General features: G+C 32.3%; 1 protein-coding gene across 1 annotated transcript in view; it reads left to right on the top strand.

Moving 5' to 3' along the window:
* The window catches only part of LOC145323107 (tachykinin-like peptides receptor 86C), a 69,914-nt gene that overhangs the window by 43,810 nt on the left and 1,156 nt on the right, over positions 1–24,948 (top strand). The window contains exons 9-10 of the mRNA XM_080165492.1: positions 11,090–11,142; positions 20,123–20,237. Coding sequence (XP_080021618.1) covers positions 11,090–11,142; positions 20,123–20,237 — 168 coding nt within the window. The remainder of the gene's footprint in view (positions 1–11,089; positions 11,143–20,122; positions 20,238–24,948) is intronic.

Here is a 24,948-nt window from a genome sequence, read left to right as displayed (position 1 = left end):
CACTTTTTTCACTTGTTCTAAAAGGCATTTTTAGAATAGTGTATAATGCAAAAACACCCTTACACAAAGAAATCCTATAAAACATAGTAGTAGATCAAAAGTTTACATAAACAGAAATCAAACACTTTTTATTTTATTAAAATAGGTTAAAAAAAAAAAGTTACAGCTAAAAAACTTTTATTAAACATTTAACAATTGGGGAGGGAAATTGGTTATAAGAAAATGCATTCAGTAAAATTTGAAAAGTAGTTTTTTATAAGTAAAAGAAATGTTTTTTAATGCAATAAAAAATGATTTTTTGATGGTCAATCTGTAGAGTTTATGATGATTCTAACGATATGCATTACATTTTTCTGCTATTAACACAAGCCGCGCAATTTGAATTTTAAAAATATATGCATTTTTGCACACTCTTTAAATTGGTCATGATCCAAAAATCTTCCAAAAATAGGTACTTTGGAAAAATTGGTTTTTATGACATAATTTGTTGAAAATCGCCAAGTATTATTTTGTATTACAAATTGCCCCAACCCAATAAAGAAATTAAGATATAAATTATTATTTTCTGTCAATGGCAAGTGGTTTATATTAAAACCTGGTTCCACCCGGTTCAAGAAAATGTAAAAAAACGGTTTCCAGTCTTCAAATTGCATCATTCTCAGTATGAATCCCCCCTCTACTACCCTGGTTTTCATTTCCCCCTGGAGCAGGCAGTTTTGCTTACTTCCGTTTGCCGGTATAGCTCAATAAAATTTGAAAACCACGAAAATTTTGGTGAATTCAAAATACCCCTTCTAACTTTTTTGTTTTTATAGTAAAGTCGCTGATTTTTTTCGTGAAATCTAATGTTTATTGACAAGTACATCTGTTTGTGAATTCGTTTTATTCAAATTATTATTTTTATATGATTTTTTTTATTTTTTTTACGCCCTATTATGACCCTGTTCGGAATGGCCATAAATGCCCGACAGTTTTAAAACCCTGCTCGGTTTTGGTTTTATTACCCGGTTTTAACTTTTCTACCATTAAATTTTTTTTTATGATTTATTATTCTTGAGCCACCCTAATCAGTATACCCTAGTAATCTCTATATGTGTCCTCCAATATTTTTATGTTCGTTTTCTGATATGTATTACCCAATTTTTATATGTTCTTTTTTTTTAGTGTGTGTGTTTTAAAACTTCAAGGAACGTTTTTTTTTAACCGAAAACGGCAGCACCTATAGCCGAAACACTAAATTGGATATAAATTGCTTCGTATATTACTTTTAGCTCTATAGATTACATGAGGTTGTGTAGTTTTCAATTACGGATCGTATCAAAGTTCTAAAAAGTGTTCAACTCACTTTGGGCGTTCAAAAATTACATTTTTCATTTTTTTGCCGTTTTTTTGCAACTTTCCTGTGCACGCCACTAGAGCAAAACAAAAAAATATGTTTTCCGTTTTTACCATTATAAAGCTTCCCTGAGATTTTCAGCTCAATCAGCCCATAAAAGTGGCGCTCGGCACTAATGGGTTAAGCAATACTTTTGTCCTATTAAAAAAAACACCCTGTATGATATAAGATAAGATTATTTATCAAAACAGATATTTTTATGGTGCAAGCTAACTGTTTTTCGTTTTTTAAAAATAATTTAGACAAGCCTACTTCTTTTTGTCTTATTTATAAATATAATTTGTTTAGAAACACCTAAAAATATTATTAATGTCTTGATACAGACATTGTTTGGACAAACCCAATGCATTGTTTACTTTAAAGGCCATATGATCCAACAAACTATTACATTGTTTTTATCAGGTGGAACTATATTGTATTCAGAACCATGATCATGGACATCAAAGCTTTTTTATTTGGGTGGGGGAAATAAAAAGACGAAATTCTTAAAAATCCTATTTTATTTGGGGAAGGGAGGGTAAATACTTCCACCAAAATGGTTGTTGGTAAATTTTTTGGTTGGTTGGGGGGGGGGATGAGTAAAATAACATTTTTTTCTTCTTAAATATACATGGTGCCTATGACATCCCCAAATGCGTTTTTGGTGTGTGTATGTGGGGAGGGGGGGGGGGGGGTAAACAATAAACACACCCTTGGACATACCTGACAAAACAAAGTATTTTCATTTTTAACCTTTTTAGGGTGTCCCAAAGTGAAAAAAATTATGCATAAATAAGACACAGTTTTAATCAGTAATTAAAGGCCTGTTTTATGTCACTTGGAAACAAAGTAATCAAAAATTAAAAATTCTCAGTACAGAAAAAAAAGTTTATCTAACAAGATTTAATACCAAAAAGAAGAAATGGAGAGAGCTAATAAACATACAGACATAGTATACAGTATTGGAGCCATTACAAATAAGCTGCTGAAAAAATTAAGGCATTTAATTTTTATAACAATGCTTCGCTACTAAATGAATGACTGTCCCACAAAAAAAAACATATTTAATTATTTGGGAATCGTCCCTTTCGTAACATGGCCCCATAAGGGGTGATTCGTCGTATTTTTAAAATGGCTTTTTATAGGTTATTTTAGGTTAGGTTAGGTTATATTTGGTTAGGTGATTGCCCCACAGGGTTAGGTAATTGGCTCCGCAGGGTTAGAGCTCCCCCCCCCCCCTGCAAGGGCTAGAAATAGGAGATAAGCTACTGTTTTAAATACAAAGAATCGCCCCATAAGGTGCGATGTTACGAAAAGGACTACACCCGATTATTTTTATATTACTATGTCACCTCACTTTTTAATAATTCACTAAGTTTTCAAAAACCTTTCTTTCACCCTTATAATTAAAAATTTCTTTTGCCCACAGGGAGAAAATATTCTTTTTTTTCTTTCTAGGTATATCAAATGGCTGGATTTTATTAATCATTACGACATGCATGTTTATATATAAAATAGAGACAATGCGGGTTTTTTTAATGTACAAATGTAATTTTATTACAAGAAAAAAAGAGTATCTTTCATTAGAACTAAAAGTAGCTTTTTGTTCATGTTAAAAATCCTTTTTATGTTTCTCAGAAAAGAATATTATAAAATACATGCATACCTGAAAATTAGTTTAAAAAATTTGTATTAAACAGGAAAAAGAAACTAAGTCGTCGTTATATTTATTGTTTGTTCTTTTTGGTGTAAGGTTTTTTTTAATGAAACTTTTTTGGATCTCGTTAATTCGATTTCTGCGGATTTTCTGGTTGCCAGAAATGAAATCTACGCATCTTTTTTAGCTAGATGGCATTTGTCTGGTTAAGATTGGATAAAAAATTCTTTGGTTAGTTAAATTTAATAAGTGAATGAATTAGTGTACCTACTCCAAGTATACCAAGGGATCTAAAGGGATAAGACAATGGCTGATAAATTAGTGTACATCCCCAATGATGATACACAAAATTACCCCTTCTGTGGATTACAATTAGTGGTTGAAACGTTTGTAAACTTGACTTAATGAACGAACCACTCAAAATTAATTCCTAAATTCATTATTATAAACTTAGGGGACAAGTGTAATAAACAGCCCAATGTACCCGCCCTCCCTGCAGTACACCAGACAGTACATAATAAAGTTATAGATATGGTTATCCTTTACAGGGTAGCTTTTCATAGGTTTCTATCAAGGGTTTATAACTATTATGGGGGGAGGGTACCATCAAACCTCCCAAGAGAAACCTCCCCTAGAAAAGAATTAATCCCCCCCCCTCCCTGAAAATAATATTTCTCTTTTTCTTTTAAAAACTATAATTAAAAACGTGGGGTGGTCGACCTCCTTCCCCCACCACCACATAAATGTCAACCGCCCCCCTAAATTTTTTTCTTCAAATAGTTTTCGAAATCTTACTGGACACACACACATACGTAAACATTTACAAACAGCTACTTTGAAAATATATTGCATATTAGAAAAGATTTTGTTTTATGCATTTAGAATTATGCATGTTTGATTTATTTATGTATTTAAAAAGATTCTATCCATCGATTATTTTTTAAAAGTACGTATAAAACACATTGCTTATATACAAATTAACATATTAATGACATGGGGCTATAACCAGTTGTCCTCAGATAAGAAAGTAGTAAAGTTTGCGGGAATAACTCCTCTTCCATTCCTTGTTAGAACCGGTTTCATTACAGCAGAAAATAATCACATAAATAAGCTTCATATCTTAAAAGCCTTATATTACATTTGAAACTGGATTTTAAAAAAAGCTTGAACTGGCAATGCGACATATTATTCCTTTTAACTGATGTAAAATTTATTGCAATATTCAAAAAAGAAAATATTTTGTCAAGTACATGCTTCAATATTACCATATGGTGTGCAGGGCAGGGACAATGGAAAAAAATTTAAAATTCAAACTCTCCCTTTTCAATCTATTAAGTAATAATGGATGTAGAATATGCCGTGGAAAATTCTCGTCAATTTAAGTTGCTATTTCCCCTGTCATTTAATGGTTATTTCGTTCATCAAGTAGGAGGGGAAGGGATAAGGTACAGGGGAGAGATGGTTATTTTAGCCCGCTACAAGTTTCACTTTATTAGAGAACATGCCAATCTCGTGCTCCATCCAAGTAATAATAAGTTCATCTATATTAAGGAAAAGAAATGGTTGTATAGTTATCTTTTTATCATTTTTCTCTGATTCCTGATAACCATAAAGTTGGAAGTTTATGCAAAAGTTTAGAACAATATTTTAAAGAATTCACCACCATATTCTCTTTTTTTTTACATGTTTGTGTGTTGTACTGAAAAATTTTATTATCCAATAATAATTGAAAATTATAATTTCTTAGAATAATTTCATTTTTCTTATTTTGTACGCTGTAGAATATTCATTTCAAACAACGATGTCAATATTCAGAAAAAGAAATTCTATATATGAGACAGTCGAACAAACAAACATAAGCAATAATCAACACTGAAAGAAGAACATACTTGCATATTTAGAGTTGATTATAGAAAAGCTACGCTTATTACATTGTGCCTAATCGTCCGAGGAAGCAAACTTCAACAAATCAAGATGTTTAATAACTAAAATGGTTATTGTTGGGCTTAAGGACATCCTGGTACCATCCTGGTTAGTCCGACATTTCCGATTTAAGTAAGCCAATTTGTTGTAAAGTGCAGACTTTTCCGATGTGAGCATGTCCTACTTAAATAAGACAAAAAGGCTTATATAAGTACAAAAAAGGGTTAACTGCTGATACAGAGATTACTAGGGTGGTAATGGTTAAGAGTTGCCATGATGTCTAAATACAGACAGAAGGACTAACCCTATATGTAGAAAACCTTAGGGATCTCAGGGATACATCCTCCACAATGACAAAATGACCTCTTCTGTATATTAAAATCATTGGTTTAAAAGTCTGGACAATACTAGTTTGGACACATCAGAATTACACAAAGGTACCCAAAGTTTTTAAGCTGACAAATAAGTTAACGTGATTATAAAACGTTGGGTACTAGTGTAATTTACAGTTCATATTTCCTTCTCTCCTTAAGAAAACTTCTCCTGTAAAAAGTAAAATTTAAATCTGTGAAGTGAAAAGCTTGCGAATTTAAAGGCACAATATGTCCGAGTTGTAAATGTAAATAAAATTGGACATACACATTGAAAAATTGAAATTATATGAAGATTTAACATTTCTGGCCTTTTACATAATTCCAAATTGACAAATAAAACTGTAATGTAAATATTTATGTATTTTTACTAATAGCTTTATTCCCAGCAGGGGCTGTGATTCAGCAAACTTTTTTCATTTGAAACTGCTAAAAATTTGAAAATTTTGTGATACGACACTTGGCGTAAAACTTGTTTTGTCCTGTAACTAAAGGAAAGTGGGTAAGAAGGGGGGGGGGGAGAAATTTTCACTTAAATCACTCTCCCTTGTCCCTGAGTCTCAGTATTAGATTTTAGTGTAGCACAAGCAGGGAGGATGGGGACATATTGACTGTAAATAACATTGGTACACAAAGTTTTATAACCACGTTATGTTATTAATTGGCCTAAGTAGGTCCTGGGAAGGGTTTTTAACTATTTGGGGGGAGGGTACTACAACTCTCTCACTAGAAATCCCCCTTCAAAATTGAAAAAAAAACCTTTTTCCTATTAAGCTCAAGTGCCCCTAGAGGCCCCCAGGGGGCGTATCCGCAAGTACTGTATATAGTAATTAATGCATACTCTGTTGAATGTTGATACACATATAGGTATGTTAACATACAACATAGAGAAACTTTGCCAAAATAAATTACCATAATATTATCTTAAGTCAACATACGGAGATTCCAGCAGTGTCCTTGGTCGCTGAACATGCTATAATCACAGTTTATTTTATGTATGCCCTAACATGCTATAGTGCTGTAATGAGAGATAGTAAAAATTGTCTTTAAAAATCTCCTTCTATCCATTGTCTTTCATTCTCAAACTTCCTTGATCTTTGGTAAATTCGAGGGATAGGTCATATAGAAATAGCTTGAAAGGTTATTAAAAGCGAAGCTTTTCTGTAATTAGGGTCGGTCCGTCCGTACGTCCGTCCGAGATAGTTAGCTTTTATTCGTTAATTTAGGCATGTTAGAATTGTCCTATCGATTTCAAACTTTGCATGGTGATTCCTGTAGTAGTTAGGTACGATTTAGAAAGCGTAGCAACTCTATAATCGTTACCAGAATGTCCGTACGTCAATTTTAAACATGTTGATTTTTTTACTTTTTTAATAACAATTTTTTATGTGATAAAATCATCCGATGGATCTGATTTTTTGATTACTGATTCCTATTACTATAAGGTACAATATTATGAGCGAAGCATCTCTATGATCAAGTATTAAAAATGTCAGTATGTCCTTAAACAAAATTCTGTATTTAAGAAGTTTTGCAACAAATTTACGTATAATTTTGTCAAACCTTATATTTTCATATTTTGTATATTCAGTTCTGACACTCAACAAAAGTTAATGTTCGTCTGTCATATCGTTTCAGAGCTTCGCTTTTATGGATGTTGTCATCCTTGTTTTATAACAAATAGGTCCCCAAAAAAATTGTCTGACAATGAAAGGATTAGTTTCCTTTTTGGATAAAATTTACATCTATCTTTTTTATAACCAAACTTTAAGTGTTTGATTCTGTCTCTTTATACAACACAATACACATTTCAAAAGTTTCTGCTGTTTTCCTTGTCTAATGCATGATTTTAGCTTCATTTGATATCTCTTTCATAAAATATTAGCTTACAAAAATACCTTTAAACCCATCAGAAAGAGTAAAGTTTGGAAGAATAAAATAGCTTTAATCCATCTTGGGATATATGTATAAGTGAAGCTTTCCTGAATTGTAGAACTTATTCGGATAAGTGGTTAGCGAGATTTGAACGGACATAAAAATTTACATTACTACTTTATATAAAAGAACTTGAAGCTACCCCCGAAAGTCCTCTTGGGAAGTGTCGGCCCTGCACTTTGTATTTATCGAAGGAGGATGGAGACACACTCCTTCAAAATAAACATTTCCTGAACTAAAAGAATCTTCATTGTAAAGGAGAAACCAAATCTGTCCAACGGTTACCAAGATCCTTAGGCACAAACACACAGAAAAATATCTTGTTATTTATATATAAGGATTTTCATTTAGCATATAATTTCCAAAACCCTTTCCCTGACTTAAATGTGTAAAATGAATACACAAATTTATATTTGATATTTGGTGAATAAAATTGTGACAAAAAAAGAATATTTTCAAAAAATTCTTTTGCATTTAAATAGTTTAGCTAGGAACTAAACATCTGTATATAGGTAATTTTTATATAAGTATTTATCTAAAATTATTCAATATTGTGAAATATTTTTAAAAATTTTATAGGTTGATATCTAAATCTGGATGTTAAAGCTCTTTCTGTCAGAGAGGCTATCTTATTCGTGGCTTAACAACTTTGGGGACTTTCACTGAATTATGATTGGTTGGTTTATGAAGTTGGGTGTTCAAACGTTTTAACCACTTATTTTAATTTAGAGAAGGGGTACTTTTGTGTTGCATAATTTGGGATGTACATCAATTTATCCCTTTAGATTCCCTCTTTCTCTAGAATTCTTGAATATGGAATATTCATTTACAATTAATACTAAACGTTTTTGTTTGTTAAACTTGAATTCAGAAATTTCTCTGAAAAAAAGTAAGCCCATATTTTCTCAAGCTTTTGTCATAAGAAAATGAATAAAAGTGAATTCAAAGAATAAAATAATTCAAAGTAAAAATAAATTTATCATTCAATTTGAGCTGTAATTAACAGAAAACAAGAATATCAATATCCATTAAAGCGAATTAAATAAAATTTTCAATCTAACATGCAGGACTCGGCAGCCGTACGTCAGCCGCCTGTCATCCTCATGGAAATCAACCTTGTACAGTTTTGAAAATCCGCTTGAAGTCTAAACCTAATAAAATACAGCAATCTCTCTTGCAAAAAAGGTTTCACAGCATCGAAACGGGTTTAAATTTGAGGCTTAGTCGTGAATGTCGCGCGGCTGCCGAGCCTTGCCTATATTTAAAACTATTTTGTATCATAAGGTTTCATGCTATTTATGCATTTACCAAGGAAGTAAATTACAGTAATTATTTATTATTTGCATGTGTTGAATATTTTTTAGACCAAATAAATAAATATTTAATTAAAATATCCCTTGTCAAATATTACGTATTTTTTTTGTGTGTGTGAAATTTGTCAATATAAGAGAATTTAAAATATTTTGATAGAAAATAAACGTAAAAAAAAAGAATTTAAAATGTAATGCAGATTTTTCCAAGCCAATAGAAACATTAAAAGATTAGTTTTATTGAGCTTATCACACAAAAACAGAACTATAAAACTTTATATTTTAACAATAGACATAATGTATCTAGATGGTTCATCTGACCATAAAATTCCTCAAACTTAAAAAGATTATTCCAGCAGATAAACACCTTCATTTGTGTTTGTTACACACGATTATTTCCAATAATGCTACCGACGAAATTTTTCGAAATTCTTGTCCAACCCCCCAAGAAAAAAGCCTAAAACCACCACAGGACCAGTAGTTATATTCCCTGAAGTGTAGAATCCGATCGGATCAGTGGTTACCGAGATCTTAAGGGACGGACAGACAGACAGACATCGTTCTTCTTTGTATTATAGATTACACGAGTGAGTAAATTTTTACACGATATAATTTAACCTGCTACTATTTGTAGCTGATTCATTATGCAAATGAAATGAAAAAATAACCACCCTTTTACACTAAAATCTGTACTCTTTCTTAACCAATATTATGGTCGGGTTGTTCCTCTACTGTTTTCCTTTTGGCTAATTTATAGAGTGTGTCTCTAGATTATCTCTATCTCTATCAAGTTTAACTGTTTAGGTAGATTAATTAAAGTGGTGCAGTTAAGGACAAAAGATTAATGTTCAAATTAATTTATAAAAACAAAGCTACTTTAAAAGTCATGCAATTCGGTCTGTTTGTGTGTCAGTGACGCTTAAACATATTAACAATATTCTAACCCTACGCTTTCAATTGTAGTTTTAAATATGAAAAGTTTAAAAAATATTTTTTTGGGAGGGTATTTTTTTCTAAGGGGGGTTTTCTCATGCGAGGGTGGTGGAACCCTCCCCAAAAATAGTTATTATCCTTCCCAGGACCTATGATAAGCTACATTGTAATGGAGAACAATATCGGTTCAATAATTAGCGAGATCCTTGTGCACACATATAAACAGACAGAGATTATTGCACTTTATTATAAATTTTATATTAGTTTTAAAACACTTATTGGTTCTTTTTATGTTCTCTCTACTTTTGAATGCAATCATCCTAGTTTTTTTTTTCATGCATACCTTTTACTTTTAAATTTCCTTGTTTCAGACTCAGATTGGAAAACTACCCTGATGAAATAGTATAGAAATATCTGCCTTACAGATATTGGTTCAAAAAATGCAAAAAAAATGGGGTGCAATTTGTTTTTGAATGAATGAAAATAGACTTGGGTATGAAAGGAAGAAATCAAAACGTATATTTGGTTAAGTACCAACCCTATCATTGTATTCCATCTACTCTAACTATTATTGTCACATGGTGGATATAGCAGCATTAGGTATAATTTTTAACGTATATCGAACCCGACACATTCCTGACGTAAATATTACTAAAGAAATATTCAATGTGATTTGTATGCCAGAATCGTGATCCCTTGTCCGGGAAGTTTAGTAAAATCAGATTGCAATCTGAGGTGGATTCTTAAAAAACTTTTGCCTCACTAAAATCAGTGAGGCTCGCTAAAAATTTAGAGGGGATAATTTTGCCTCAATATTTTATTTAGCCAAAAAGTTTTTTTAATAATTCACCTCTGTTTAACTCAATGATAAAGAGTAGGAATAATCAAATTCTTAAATAGCTTGCAATTAAAGCTGTAGTGTGGTGATGAAGATTAAAGGAGGGGAGGGGGAGGATTATTTATTTGACATTGCCCTTTCCTTTCCCATCCCTGGTAAGCTTTGCACAGATATGAAACAGTTCCTAATTCACCAATATGCAAATCAAAGCTGTGCAAATTTTTAGCAACCCCCAGTTTATTAGCAATTTTATATTTCATAAAGGTAGTTGTCGACATAGCTCGTCTCATACTTGGATAGTTACATATTTTGTACTTACTGAAATTAAGGGCAAAAGAGTTTTTCTTCAGAAAAAAAGACCTTCAAATTTATACATTTGAAATACCGCATTGAGAGGAAAAACTGTACATGACATTGCTGTGTATACATATTTCAGAAGCATATTTAAAATACATAAAATAAAATGTGTACAAAACCATTTTGTTCAACAATAAAATAGCAAATATAACAATGATGGCACAATCCATAAAAGCGAAGCTCTGAAACAAGATTGCAGCACAAACAAACATAAGAACTTAGAGATTCAGAACTTAATAATCTGAATATTAATTTAACAAAAATGTAATAATTGTTGCAAAATTGCCTGAATAGAGGATAGTGTTTATTGACTTACATACATTTTTAGGCCTTACTTTACAGGATGCTTCGCTTTTTAAAAAGCTCTCATTTAAATGTATATTTTTTCAGGGGAGCTTTTGGTTCATCCTGCTGTTCTTAAATCTAAACAGAACAAGAAGAGGGTAAGTTTATTTATATTTTCTCGTATTCATTCGAATTCGGTGGACAGGAACCGGTTCTCAACCATACGAAAAAACTATGTCTAGCACGGAATTATATCCAGCTTTCTACAAATATAAAATTGTACAATCATAAGATTAAAACCAGTTTTATTTAGCCGGTGCCTTCGGCACCACGGGGCTAAAAACACTAGTTTTTATCTTATAATTGTACATTCTATATCCGCGGAAAGCGATGCGAGAAATAACTATTATATTTTATTATTCTATTATAGAATTAGATAGTTATCCACAGATCTGAAAATCAAAACGTTTAATGCCATATAATCTATAGATATAAGATATTAGGCCTATAATCTAAATCTAAGTATAATAGATAGATATTTCTACCCGGTTCAAAATCAGCTTTTATCCAGCGGAAAATTGATTAGATTAGAAGATTAGATAGAACAAGGATGACAACATCCATAAAAGCGAAGCTCTGAAACGATATGACAGACGAACATTAACTTTTGTTGAGTGTCAGAGCTAAATATATACAAAATATTGAAATATAAGTTTGACAAAATTATACGTATATAAATTTGTTGCAAAACTTCTTAAATAATAATATAAATTTATAAAAATATACTGTGTTAATTTAATTTGTATATCTTTTAGCCCTACATGGCTGAACTTTCATAAAATTATATAAAATCAACAGTATTCTGTTTTAAAAATAACAGGATGTCTGTCTAACTGTAGCTTTAGATCTCGCTAACCTTACAGTGAAGCTTTTTTATAGCTTTTTTGGGGAGGGTTCCTTAAACTTCCCCCAAATAATGTTTTTCTTTTACTTTATTTTTTGAAAACAAGTTTGAAAGTGTAGGGTCGACTTATACTCCCTCTCCTGTCCTCAAGTGCCCCTATAGGCCTCTAGGGGCGTAGCCACGAGTAACATACAAAAAAATATCTCAGATTATGTTTTGGGGTAACAAAGTGTCTAAATCAGCCATGTGACGTCATAAAATGTTTTTGGGGTTTTCTTTCCCACTTCTCCTCTCATCTCCCTTACTTTTATGACGTCACATGGCTGATTTTTGAGACACTTTGTTCAACCTGTGGACGAAATCGTCCTTGTTTAAACTCAATTGACAACAGTTACAAAGCAGAAAAGATAAAAGAGACCAGCGTTGCGGATCCGTTTCATTTTTCTTGCGGCTCTAGCTCCGGCTCCGACTTAAAATCAAGAAAAACTCAACATATTTTTTTTGCCAAGTAAATAGACTTTTGAAGGTTTTATAATTTCAATGTTTGATGAAATTGGACTTGAAAAACTTAAAAGGGGCATTTGCACACGACAAAACAGAGTTACCAAATTATAATAAATAAAAAATAATCTTTTTTTAGCTAACCCGGAGCCGGAGCCGTTTTTTAACGAAAATTACGGCTCCGGCAAAATATGGCGGCTCCGCGGATCCCGGCTCCGCAATGCTGAAAGAGACAATAAAAACGAAGGAATGTACAGTACTATTATGTAAAAATGTACTTTATACCTTTTCCCAAAAAATATAAATCCGCAAAAATATTTGGTTTTTCTCGTCAATCAACTTTCATGATTGGATAAAATAGTATTTTATACACATACTATACGCATCGTATTATAGACAGCTTTTCGCGAATATCAAAATAGAAAATTTTTAGATGAAAATTTATGATTTTTCAAATATTCTTGAAAAATTGTGTATTACGATGCTATACATTATTTTTCAGTGTGGCCGAGAACCGGTTCTAATCCAGTGGATATTAATCGGTTTCAAAGCCATACTAGAAATTTATTTTCTTGCAACCCTAAATTTAAAAAAAAATTGCTTAAGCTCCACTTTAAAAAAATGAGAGAAAAAACTATTTGAATTCATTGACATATCTCTGTGTCACTGAGATGAAAGATGCTGACTTCAATTTCCATTTGTCTTCCTCCTGTCTTCAATCTTCACTTTTAACAAAGTTGACCATTTCTAGATTATTCAAGAGGAAGAGTTGGGGTTGAAGCCAATATTTCATTATAGGACCACCCATATACACCCCTTGATGTTAAGATTTTTGGAAAAAAAGAAATGTATCGCTAGAAAGAGTCTTGTGTGACGTCATAAAAATACTTCTCAATCCAACTCTTGTTTAGGGTTTCTTTTCCCACTTCTCCTCTCATCCCTCCTTTTTAAGACGTATTTATTTTTTATATGACATCACACATGACACTTTCCAGTGCTTCAAAGAAATCAGCACAAGGGGGGGGGGGGTCAAGGAGGAACTAGTATTCGAAATAGTAGTGTACAAACTTTTCAACCATTACTTTGAATCTACTAAAAGATTGTAGTTTTAATTTATCATCTTTTGTCTTATTCCTTAAGATCCCTAGGGCTGTGTGATATAAGTCCTTTTCTTTTAGAAAATAGAATTTTGCCAGATATTTTGTTCAAAAGACTGATAGATTGATAGGAGATAGTTAGATAACTTTACTTGTACCTCTTACCATTCTAAAGCTTTAGGGTTTGGCCGGATATCCGGTTTGGCCGGTTATCTAGCCATTTTTAATATCCGGCCAGACGTTGAAACTATCCGGATATCGGATATCTGGCTGATTTTTAGTGCCGGATATCCAATTGTCCGGCCGGATATCCGATGATTTGCCGGATATTGGGCCATTTGTAATATCCGGCTGATTTCTAATGCCGGATATCCGGTATCTGGTATCAGGCCCAACCATATAAAGCTTACCTAATGAAAAAAAACCTCAAATTTAAAAAGAAATTTTAGCCTATCAATTACCTTATACGATCGAGGCTGCTGCCCGTGACACTTTTAATATAGGCCTAACAACCAATGATAACAAAAGGAAGCATATATATCCTTTTCTGTTCAAACACCCAGGGTATTGGGTTAAGTAACACTCAACAGACAACCAACTCTTGATTTCAAGATCTTTTTCTGAAAGTCCTAACGGTGCATGGTAATGAGTTGGGCATATTCTGTCTATCAATTTTTCGCATCTAAAATAGCAGCAGTAGGGACCATTTTTAACGTCTTTAGTTATGACGCGGTGTTGAGCCGTAATACATCTAATAAAGCTCATATGATGTGTTTATGCTATTTTTTACCCCTTCCCTACACAGGTAATATAAAGCCCTTAGATGCTAGGGGCGAAGATATTTATATATAAATATGCAGTGTAGCATGAAGTCTGTAAAAACAAGACTGTACTTTATGTACTTGAAGATTAGTAGATTAGGCAATCAAATGCTCTGCCAAGGTCTAACTAACATAAATTGTTTATTCCTAGGAATATATTTATTGGAAGGTAAAAATCAGGGAGAAAGGAGACATTATATTAGTACCCAAAGTTTTATAAACATTTGAGTACTTTTAGAAAATCTTTATTGGATTTTACAAACGAGCAATGTTCATAATTTAATCTTCTATAATACAAAGTAGTTTGATGTCTGTCCGTCCGTCTGTCCGTCCGTCCGTCTGAAGCTTAAGATCTCGATAACCACTGAACCGAATCAAATTCTACCCTTCAGGTAATGTACCTACTGGTCCTGTGGTGGTTTTAGGCTATTTTCTTGGGGGGTGGGACACCCCCAACCCCCCAAAAAACAAAAAATCCCCCCCCCTATTTTTTTTTGTAGGAGATAAACCTTTTTTTGTAAGAGATATCCTTATTTTTTTTTTTTTTTCAAATTTCACCTTAACTTATTTTTATCATCTCTTGGGGCAATTCCTAGAGGCTAGGGGTTAAGCCGCTAGTTTAAACATAAAGTAAAATTTGTTTATCATCAATGGGAATTAACATGAATAAATCGTCCATTGTCTTATCCCTTAAGATCCCTGGTAAAAAAGAAACTTTTTGCATATAACAAACTGTTCAAAACATTTATAAAAACATTACTAATGAAGTAAGATATTAATCAACTAATATTTAAGGTCAATAAACTTTATTCTAGAAATTACAATATTTATGTTTTCTTAACAGTTGAATAATGGTATATTTGAAAAAAAAAACTTTGTCTTACAAAAAAACTTATTAAATTGGTGTAGAAGTTATTGAAATCTTAAGATTCAGAGAGAAAAAAAACTATCTGTAATACAAAGTAAAACGATCTCCATCTGTCTGTCTATCCGTCTGTCCGTTAGAAGCTTAAGATCTCAGTAACCACTAAACCGATTGGGCTCTAATATTCAGGGAATATACCTACTGGTCTTGTGATGGTTTTAAGCAAGGGATGGGACACCCTAAACCTCCCCAAAATTGAAAAATACGCCCCCTTCTCCCTCCAAAATAATTTTTCCTTTTTAAAACTAAAATTAAAAAAGGGGGAGTCGACTACCCCCCCCCAAAAAAAAAAAAAATTTCCCACCCGCAAAAAATTTGTTTACTTTATCTTTTTAAATCTCAAACCTCATGGGGCAAAGCCCCTAGAGGCTAGGGGCGAAGCCGCAAGTACTCTATATAACAGGAGGAAAATACTCACTAAATATTGCAAACTCACTTCTAGACAGATAGTGCAAAAACAAAACTTTCATCCCCTAGGTAGGTGATTGATAGAGCATAAAGGGAGTGGACACTAGCTTTTTTATTACACTAGTTCCCAAAGGTTCATATTAATGTTTTCCAACTCATAGGCTTAACAAATCGAAAACAGTAAAAGTGTCGAACTATCACGTCAGAAAAAATTAACAATTAATCAATAAGAATCCAGTATTCACTGTGGTAAAATATATAGCGGCCTCTCATTGGTTAATTGTTAATTTTTTCTGACGTCATAGTTCGACACTTTTACTGTTTTCAACAAATCTGGAGACTTTTATTGAATTTTGAAATGTTTCAACCAATAGTTTTAATCTTCAGATGGGGTAATTTTGTGTATCATCATTGGGATTTATCGACCATTGTCTTATCCTTATAGATCCCTGCTGACAGAGTCTAGAACAATAAGATGACAGTAGAGTTCTAGGATAATTTAATCATGATTTAATGTAATATTTCTATAATAAATATTATTTAAACCACCCAGGGGTCTGAAGACTTAAGAAATTTGGCACCAAAATTAAGAGAAATTTAGATTGCTAACAAATTTCTGTTTCAAACGCTAAGAGGGTTATTTTGTCTGAGAAGAAAAGAAACAATTTTGACGTGTAATTATTCACATAATCATTAAGTAATAAGATGTTTGTCTGTATGTAGCGCAGGATCTCGCTAACTGCTGAACCGATATGGTTCTCATTAACAGTTAAACTTCTTATAGGTCTAGGTGAGGTTTACAACTATTCCCAAGAAAGTCTTCACTAAAAAAATGACGACCCCAAACATTTTCTTACTTTTTTTTTCTTAAAATGAAAAAAATGGGTGGATCTACTGCACTTCACTGTAAAATATCAATGAGAAATATCGTTTATAAAATTATCTGTAACAATAAATTTAATTATTTCTCTAACTGTTAGCTCACTTTATGTAATTGTTCAATTTAATACGTAAATATTTCTTGATAATTAACTCTTCTGAATTTAGTAGAAACAAGAAAGAAAATTATTTTTTTTTCCATCGGAAGAAAAACTATTCTATTTGCTATTTATAATCAAAATTTTCTATCTGTAAATTGTTTTAATTAATCTGAATAGCCATTGGGACATATTTGTTTTACTCTGATCAAAATTTTGATAATTGCAAACTGTGCATTGTTATGAGTAGCAACTGTTTTGGGCCAAGGCATTCCCTCTAGTTTTGACTATTTATATCTGACGTAGCAGCAGTAGGAACATTGTTTTAACGTCTTTGGCTATGACACAGTTATAGGCCATGATTTGAATCTGACCACGAGTGGCTGCTAGTCATGCCAGAGTCGCGGGTTTACTTTATAAGTTAACCTAAGATGTACAAGATTTTTAGTTTAAGCAGAATAACTTTATTGATTTTGGAACATGGGCTTAGTGTTAATTTTCTTGGCAGGACAATATTCATATCAATTGAATATGAGTGTGTGTGTGTATGTGTGTGTGTGCGTGTGTATGTGTGTGTGTGGAGAGAGAGGAAGATATAAAGAAGGTGTAGGAAGAAGGACAATAAGAAACTCTATTAAACCTTGGAGAATGTTGTTGACATATTTGCAGGGATTTAGGGATGGGACAATGAATCAAATATTCAATATTTAAGGAATGTAAAACCTTGGGGACTCACGTAAAGTGTCTGTGAATGATTTAGCAGGTTCTAACTGACTTTGGGGACTAGCGCACAATTGCCGCTGAATTTGTTATGATCCTAGCAGACAACAATCAATCAAAATAATTAACACAATTTCTAAAAAATTTTAATTGGATAAAAATATGTGGGTATAGTCCCTTTCGTGGCATTGCCCCTTAAGGGAAGAATCTTTGTATATTTACAGTAGCTTTTTTCTTATTTCTAGCCCCTGTGGGGGGCTCTAACCCTGCCGGGCCAATTGCCTTACCCTGCGGGGCAATCACCTAACCCAATATAAACTAACCTAACCTAAAATAACCAATCAAAAGTTATTTTAAAAATACGACGAATCGCCTTTTAAGGGACTATCTATACCCAATTATCCTCAATCCCTCCTTCCTCTCTTAGACGTCCGTGGCAGTCAATGGAATATGTAGATTTTGATGTAATGCTGGGACACAAGACTAACATGAGAAAAATATTAATAGATAGAAATGTGTAATATGTAATCAATACTTAGAATATGACATATAGTAACAGTGTGGTTAGGGTTTTAAATTATTTACAGTGCAATTTAGCAGAAAATTTAAATTCTTTGGGTTACTTTAGTTTAAGAAAACGCTAAAGGTAGAACTATGTCTGTCTGTCCGTTAGTTTGCTGATTATGCTCAGCCTTTCATGGAATATCCCCACTGGTCAAAACATGGTTTTATGCTTTTATTTTTAGGGGGAATGGTAAACCAACCTCCTTAAAAATCTCCTTCCTCCAACAACATGATGAAATAAATTTTTTTCAAATATAATTTTTTTGATTTTTGCACCAATTACCCAGAATATAAAATACAAAATTACTTAAAAATATAAGAAGATTACTTTTCCTATTACACCCTAACCAACCCAAATTCCTTACCTCACCATCAATAGAAAATGATTATGTTGTCATATATCTTCACCTTTCATAAAGTTAGTTAATAGAACCATGTTTCATAATGATTCAAAAGATGACATAGAGTTGCAATGACTAAATATTATTGCCAAAAATATGAAGGTTATAATGGTCATTTTAGTTAGGCACATTGATTAAGTTCCATCGCCCTCAAAGTTGATTAAAACGGTACACAGACAAACATACTAGAGGGAGAACATACCAAACATACTAGTGCGACAAACGTATTTAGACCCTAAAACCGGATTATTCCCGATTTTATTCCAACAAATTGCTGAATCTTGAGCTAAATAGAACCCTTTGTCGATTCAAAGATGTAACTACAATTTTAAGGTAAAGAATTGCTTAAAAACACATCAAATATATTCCATGTTATAAGGCGTTACATTCAGACAGACAGGCGTACAGTGGGGGAAGATACACATTAAAGAATATACCTTGCGTGCTATAAAGAGATTTTTTACATAGATCTAAAGAGATAAGACAATAGCCAATAGATTTATGTACATACCAATAATTATACACAAAATTACCCCATGTGTAGATTACAATTATGATCCAACCAATCAAAATTTAATAAAAGTCCCCAAAATTGTTAAGCTAACGAATAAGAAAACTTTGGGAACTAGTGTAATAAACAGCCCAATATCCCTTCTCTCCCAGTCTTTTTCATCAAGTTGTAATATCTTTACAATTGTGTTGATCAGCAATTATAATTGAATATAAATTTTCATTTCTTGAAATTTAATTTAAAGGGAGTGTGAACGTAAAAATTTCTCATCTGATTATCAAATCTTAACATTTTCTAAGCACATTTCACTACACTGATCAACCAAAATGGCAAAAACGTCCTATTAACAAAAATATCCAGGAATAATGCCTTAATTTTATGGTATTTTGGGAGGGAAAAAGGAGAAAACAGGGAAAATCTGAACGTTTTTGTTTCTTATAATGTTTGTAGGGATATTTAACTTGTCATATATAGTTGAAACAATTTACTTACTGTTAAGGATTTATTTTATGATATAAAATTGCCTATTAGTTTTTTTTTATAACGTAGTAATCAATGCAATTTAATGCACATTTAATGCACACTTATAAAGGCCATTTTTTAAGCAAACAAAAGCGCGTTTTGCTCTATCTTTGAGATATTATGAATGAAATAATGTTAAGATTTGATATTAAGATGAGAAAAATTTACGTTCACAGTCCCTTTAATTGGTAAAAAATCAATAACGGAATCGTGCGTTTTAATTTGATTTTCTGGAAACTAATTTAATTAAAAAATGAAATAAATATAAAATGTTTTAATGCCTCTTCAAAAAAAAATTATTTTTATACCGGATGAACAGATTTACTGAAAAGCACAGCCCTGCGGGGAGCTCTAATACGGGGCCAATTACCTAACCCTGCAAGACCCTTAAGTTTCCTAATTGTACTTTTTAATAGCAAAACTTTTACAATATTAGTTCTATCTGTCTGTCTACTATTTAAGAAACAAGTCTGTAGCATGTATGTGTATGTAACGAATAGCTATCATTTAGGCAGGTTAGAATTGTCCTATCGATTTCAAACTTTGCACGGTGATTCCTTGTTATAGTAAGGTACGGTTTAAAAAGCAAAGTAACGCTATAATTACACCAGAAAATCCGTTCATTAAAAAATTGTGATTTCTAATTTTTTGACAACATCTTTTTTTGAATAATGATTCCTAGGACAACAAGGTAAAAGGTTATAAGCGTTCGATCCTACTGTTTTTAAAGCCTAAATTTTAAGGATGTTGTCTTCCTTGTTTATTAATGTTAATATGCCTTGTTTAGGTGGTAGTGATGTTTGCCATTGTGATCAGCATTTTCATGGTGTGTTGGCTACCATACCAACTTTACTTCCTTACACAGTATTATCTACCTGACCTCAGAAATTATAAATATATAGGTTAGTATACTATCTATCTTTCTATCTAACTTTCTTTCTAACTATCTATCTGTGTACCAACTCTATTTCCTCACACAGTATTATCTACCTGACCTCAGAAATTATAAATATATAGGTTAGTATACTATCTATCTTTCTATCTAACTATCTATCTGTGTACCAACTATATCTTCACACAGTATTATCTACCTGACCTCAGAAATTATAAATATATAGGTTAGTATACTATCTATCTTTCTATCTAACTATCTATCTGTGTACGAACTCTATTTCTTCACACAGTATTATCTACCTGACCTCAGAAATTATAAATATATAGGTTAGTATACTATCTATCTTTCTATCTAACTATCTATCTGTGTACCAACTCTATTTCTTCACACAGTATTATCTACCTGACCTCAGAAATTATAAATATATAGGTTAGTATACTATCTATCTTTCTATCTAACTTTCTATCTAACTATCTATCTGTGTACCAACTCTATTTCTTCACACAGTATTATCTACCTGACCTCAGAAATTATAAATATATAGGTTAGTATACTATCTATCTTTCTATCTAACTTTCTATCTAACTATCTATCTGTGTACCAACTCTATTTCTTCACACAGTATTATCTACCTGACCTCAGAAATTATAAATATATAGGTTAGTATACTATCTATCTTTCTATCTAACTTTCTATCTAACTATCTATCTGTGTACCAACTCTATTTCTTCACACAGTATTATCTACCTGACCTCAGAAATTATAAATATATAGGTTAGTATACTATCTATCTTTCTATCTAACTTTCTATCTAACTATCTATCTGTGTACCAACTCTATTTCTTCACACAGTATTATCTACCTGACCTCAGAAATTATAAATATATAGGTTAGTATACTATCTATCTTTCTATCTAACTTTCTATCTAACTATCTATCTGTGTACCAACTCTATTTCTTCACACAGTATTATCTACCTGACCTCAGAAATTATAAATATCTATCTATCTTTATACCACCTGAATTTCCTTACAAAATCATAGACATATGGTTAGTAACTTAAATTTATCTTTTGTTGCTGGGCCGCATAACAATTTGTGTAAGGTTTCAGGGATATAAAGGGATAAGACGATGGCCGATAAATTGATAAAACTAAAAATTATCTCTTCTGTAACTAACAATTGTATGTTGAAACTCAACCTAATGAACCAACCAGTAAAAATTCAATAGAAGCCCATAAAGCGGTTTTGTTAGACAACGAATAAGAAAATGTTATTATAAAACTTTGGGGACTAGTTTAATAAACAGCCCATTGCCCCCTTCTTTCCTGGTAAGGTTTTGTGGTTAAACACTTCTCTTCAAAGTTATTATTCTAAATTTATGTGTCTAAAATACAATAAACAAATATAACAAGTATAGATGCCTAACCCAGACAACTATCTGGCCCCTGTCTTGGGGACCTTTTTAGTCTGCTAGCAAATTGCTTTCTGCTCTTTTGTTGCGACTTGGCTGCGTTATTATTTACGTTGCAGTTGTCTGATATTCAAAGAACCAATAAAAAGTCGGCACAGGGTCCAAGGGGTGAGGACGTACACTTATTTAACCCCTTCCACTCTATTGTTTTACTTTTATATCAAAAAATTTTTTTTTTACTTTCTCCATATAAAAAATCCTTTCTACGTTTCCATCGGACTGTCATCTTTTTGCGAATTTACATCAATGTATTTACAGATATATTTATAGAATTTCTTAGTTGTCTAGCTGATCATCCGCCTCCCGAGTCCCCACTACTATCTTTCTAAAAATAGTTTCAAGTCCCTTGCGGGTGTTTAACAGGGAGGGAGGGGACAATGGGCTGTTTATTACACTATTCCCCAAAGTTGTGCAACAATTATTGAATTGATTTTACAACTTTGGGGACTTTTATTGAATTTTGATTGGTTTGTTCTTTAAGTTGAATGTTCAAACGTTTAAACCACTAATTGTAATCTACAGAATGGATAATTTTGTGTATCGTTATTGGGGATGTACATCAATTTATCAGCCATCGTCTTATCCATTTAGAACCCTGGTGTTTAATTAATTTTGGTTAGAATTACTGCGGATTTTTCTAGGTCTCACCTTAACCTAACCTAACCAAAACTAATATATAACTTATTCAAAGGTGGTGATTTGGTGAAAAAAAAGGAAATGTACAAATATATTTGATAAAAAAGGGTTGAAATAAATATAGATAGTCTAGATGATAAATCATTTCATTGACCAATAGGATTACAATGTTGGAACAATGAGACAATATTATCTATAATACAAAGTAGAATAATGTCTGTCCGTCTGTCTGTGCGTCTGTCTGTCCGTCCCTTAAGATCTCGGTAACCACTGAACCGATCGGATTCTACTCTTCGGGGAATATACCTACTGCTCCTGTGGTGGTTTTAGGCTATTTTCTTGGGGGGTGGGACACCCCCAACCCCCCTAAGAACAAAAAATCCCCCCAATTTTTTTTTGCTGAAGATTTCCATGGTCCTTTTACGAATTTCATTTTTTAAGTTGTACAGATTATATTGTCTTACTGATCATCTAGGATAATAAATCTATTATTGTTGCATAACCTGGCAAAATTGGACAATTTTACTGGAAAATCTGAGTTAAGATTTATTTTATATTTATTCCAAGACTAACCTAGTCGACCAATAAATTGAAATGTAAATAAAGAATTTAGTTCTAGGAATTATCCCAGAAATATTTATTTCATAACTGGTAAGTAGCATAGCTTCTCTAAACTTGTGAATATCTTGTACGTCCAATTAAATTATGTAAAGTCTATCTACTGACAGTTATTAGAACTTAAAAAGAATGACTCTAATTTAATAAGATATTAACGAGAAGTCATAATTTGTTATATAATGCATTTTTTGTAGTGCAGCCACTCTATATCTAGGACATGTCAGTCCGTCCACCAGTATGTTCGTACGTTACTCCGACACAAAGTAGCAAAATTTTTTTAAGCATTTCTATTTATAATTTATTTTCTAAATTTTACCGACTTCCAGTTTCCAAGGATGACAACATCCATAAGTAGCGAAGCACCAAACAGTCTTGCAAGGACAAACAGACAAAGTATATTCAAGAGGAGATGTTCAATTGATAATTGATATTCTGAAAAACGTAATTTTAAAAAATACTTTTAATATTCTTTTTTTACATACTGACGGACAAAGTAAATTATACAATTGATGCTCGTTGATTTATGGAATCTTTGCAAAAACTTTCAGCCGCCTATCTTCAATAGCAGTCGAAAAAAAAAGTTTTTCCCCATAGTGTCATGGAATGACGGACAGTCAAAGTGAATTATAGAGAACCTTCGCTTCAAACAAAAGTATACTGAGGTGAATTCTTAAAAAAAAATTGGGCTCACTGCATCACTAAAATCAGTGAGGCTCGCTAAAATTTTGCCTTACTGCGAGCCTCACTGATTTTAGTGAGGCAGTGAGCCAAAAAAGGATTTTAAGAATGCTCCTTTTTTCGTTTTTCATCTGAGATACAATTCAAGCATCAATTCAATAACTTTTCTCTATTAATTTTCTATCCTAAAAGACTTATTCTTTATTACATTACTAAAAGATTCTATCCTATTCTTCTACATATCTGCTCATATCAATGTCACAAATTTTCTTTATTGTCTGACTGCGAGGTTCTCAAAGTTTATTTTTCTATCTTAATTTGATATGGCAAGTTTCACAGGGAGGGAGGGGACATGTGCCTGTTTATTACACTTGTTCCCAAACTTTTATTATAAGATTTTCCTATTGAATTTGATTGGTTGGTTCATTAAGTTGAGTGTCCATACGTTTACCTAACGTGTCACTAATTGTAATGCAGAGTTAATTTTGTGTATCATCATTGGGGATGTACATCAATTAATCGGTCATTGTCTTGTCCCTTTAGATCCCAGGAAGTTTCATATATATATATATATATATATATATATCTAAATGTGATTCATTTTATTCATGAAAGTGTATGAAAAAATACAATCAAATAATAATCTAGTTCTTATTAGCGCAGTTTCTCTATTTATAACCAATGTTCATTAATGCACATTGATGCAAAAAACAAACGGTTTGGTCTGTGTTTGTCAAGAAAAAGTGATTTTCTCACGGGCTACGAAATATAGAAGTCTGAATTTTGAAGTGTAGATTCTTTCACTTATATGGCATTTTTGCATTTATTGGAATTGTTCCTTTATATATTAAAAATATTAAGTAAAAGAATAGAGGGGTCACAAGATAAATGTAACTCCACCCACGGGGCTGGGTCTTTAAAAACACAAAGCAAATTGCTAGCAGACGATAGGGTCTTCGCTACTTTGTAGTTATCTGAATTATATATTTACTAGCGGCTTCGCCCCTAGCCTCTAGGGGCTTTGCCCCAAGAGGTGATAAAAAAAAATTAAGGTGAAATTCGTAAAAGGACCAAGGAAATCACCTGCAAAAAAAAAAAAAAAAAAAATTGGGAGGGGGACTTTTTTGTTTTTTTGGGGGGTTGGGGGTGTCCCACCCCCCAAGAAAATATCTTAAAACCACCACAGGACCAGTAGGTATATTCCCTGAAGAGTAGAGCCCATTCGGTTCAGCGGTTACCGAGATCTTAAGCTTCAGACGGACAGACAGACGGACAGACATCGTTCTACTTTGTATTATAGATACTAAATTAAT

The sequence above is a fragment of the Acartia tonsa genome, chromosome 6, assembly GCF_053477335.1.
Source record: "Acartia tonsa isolate MP-2025a chromosome 6, ASM5347733v1, whole genome shotgun sequence".
NCBI lineage: Eukaryota > Metazoa > Arthropoda > Copepoda > Calanoida > Acartiidae > Acartia > Acartia tonsa.
Note: the sequence above shows the minus strand (reverse complement) of the source record. Positions and strands in the feature narration are given on the sequence as shown.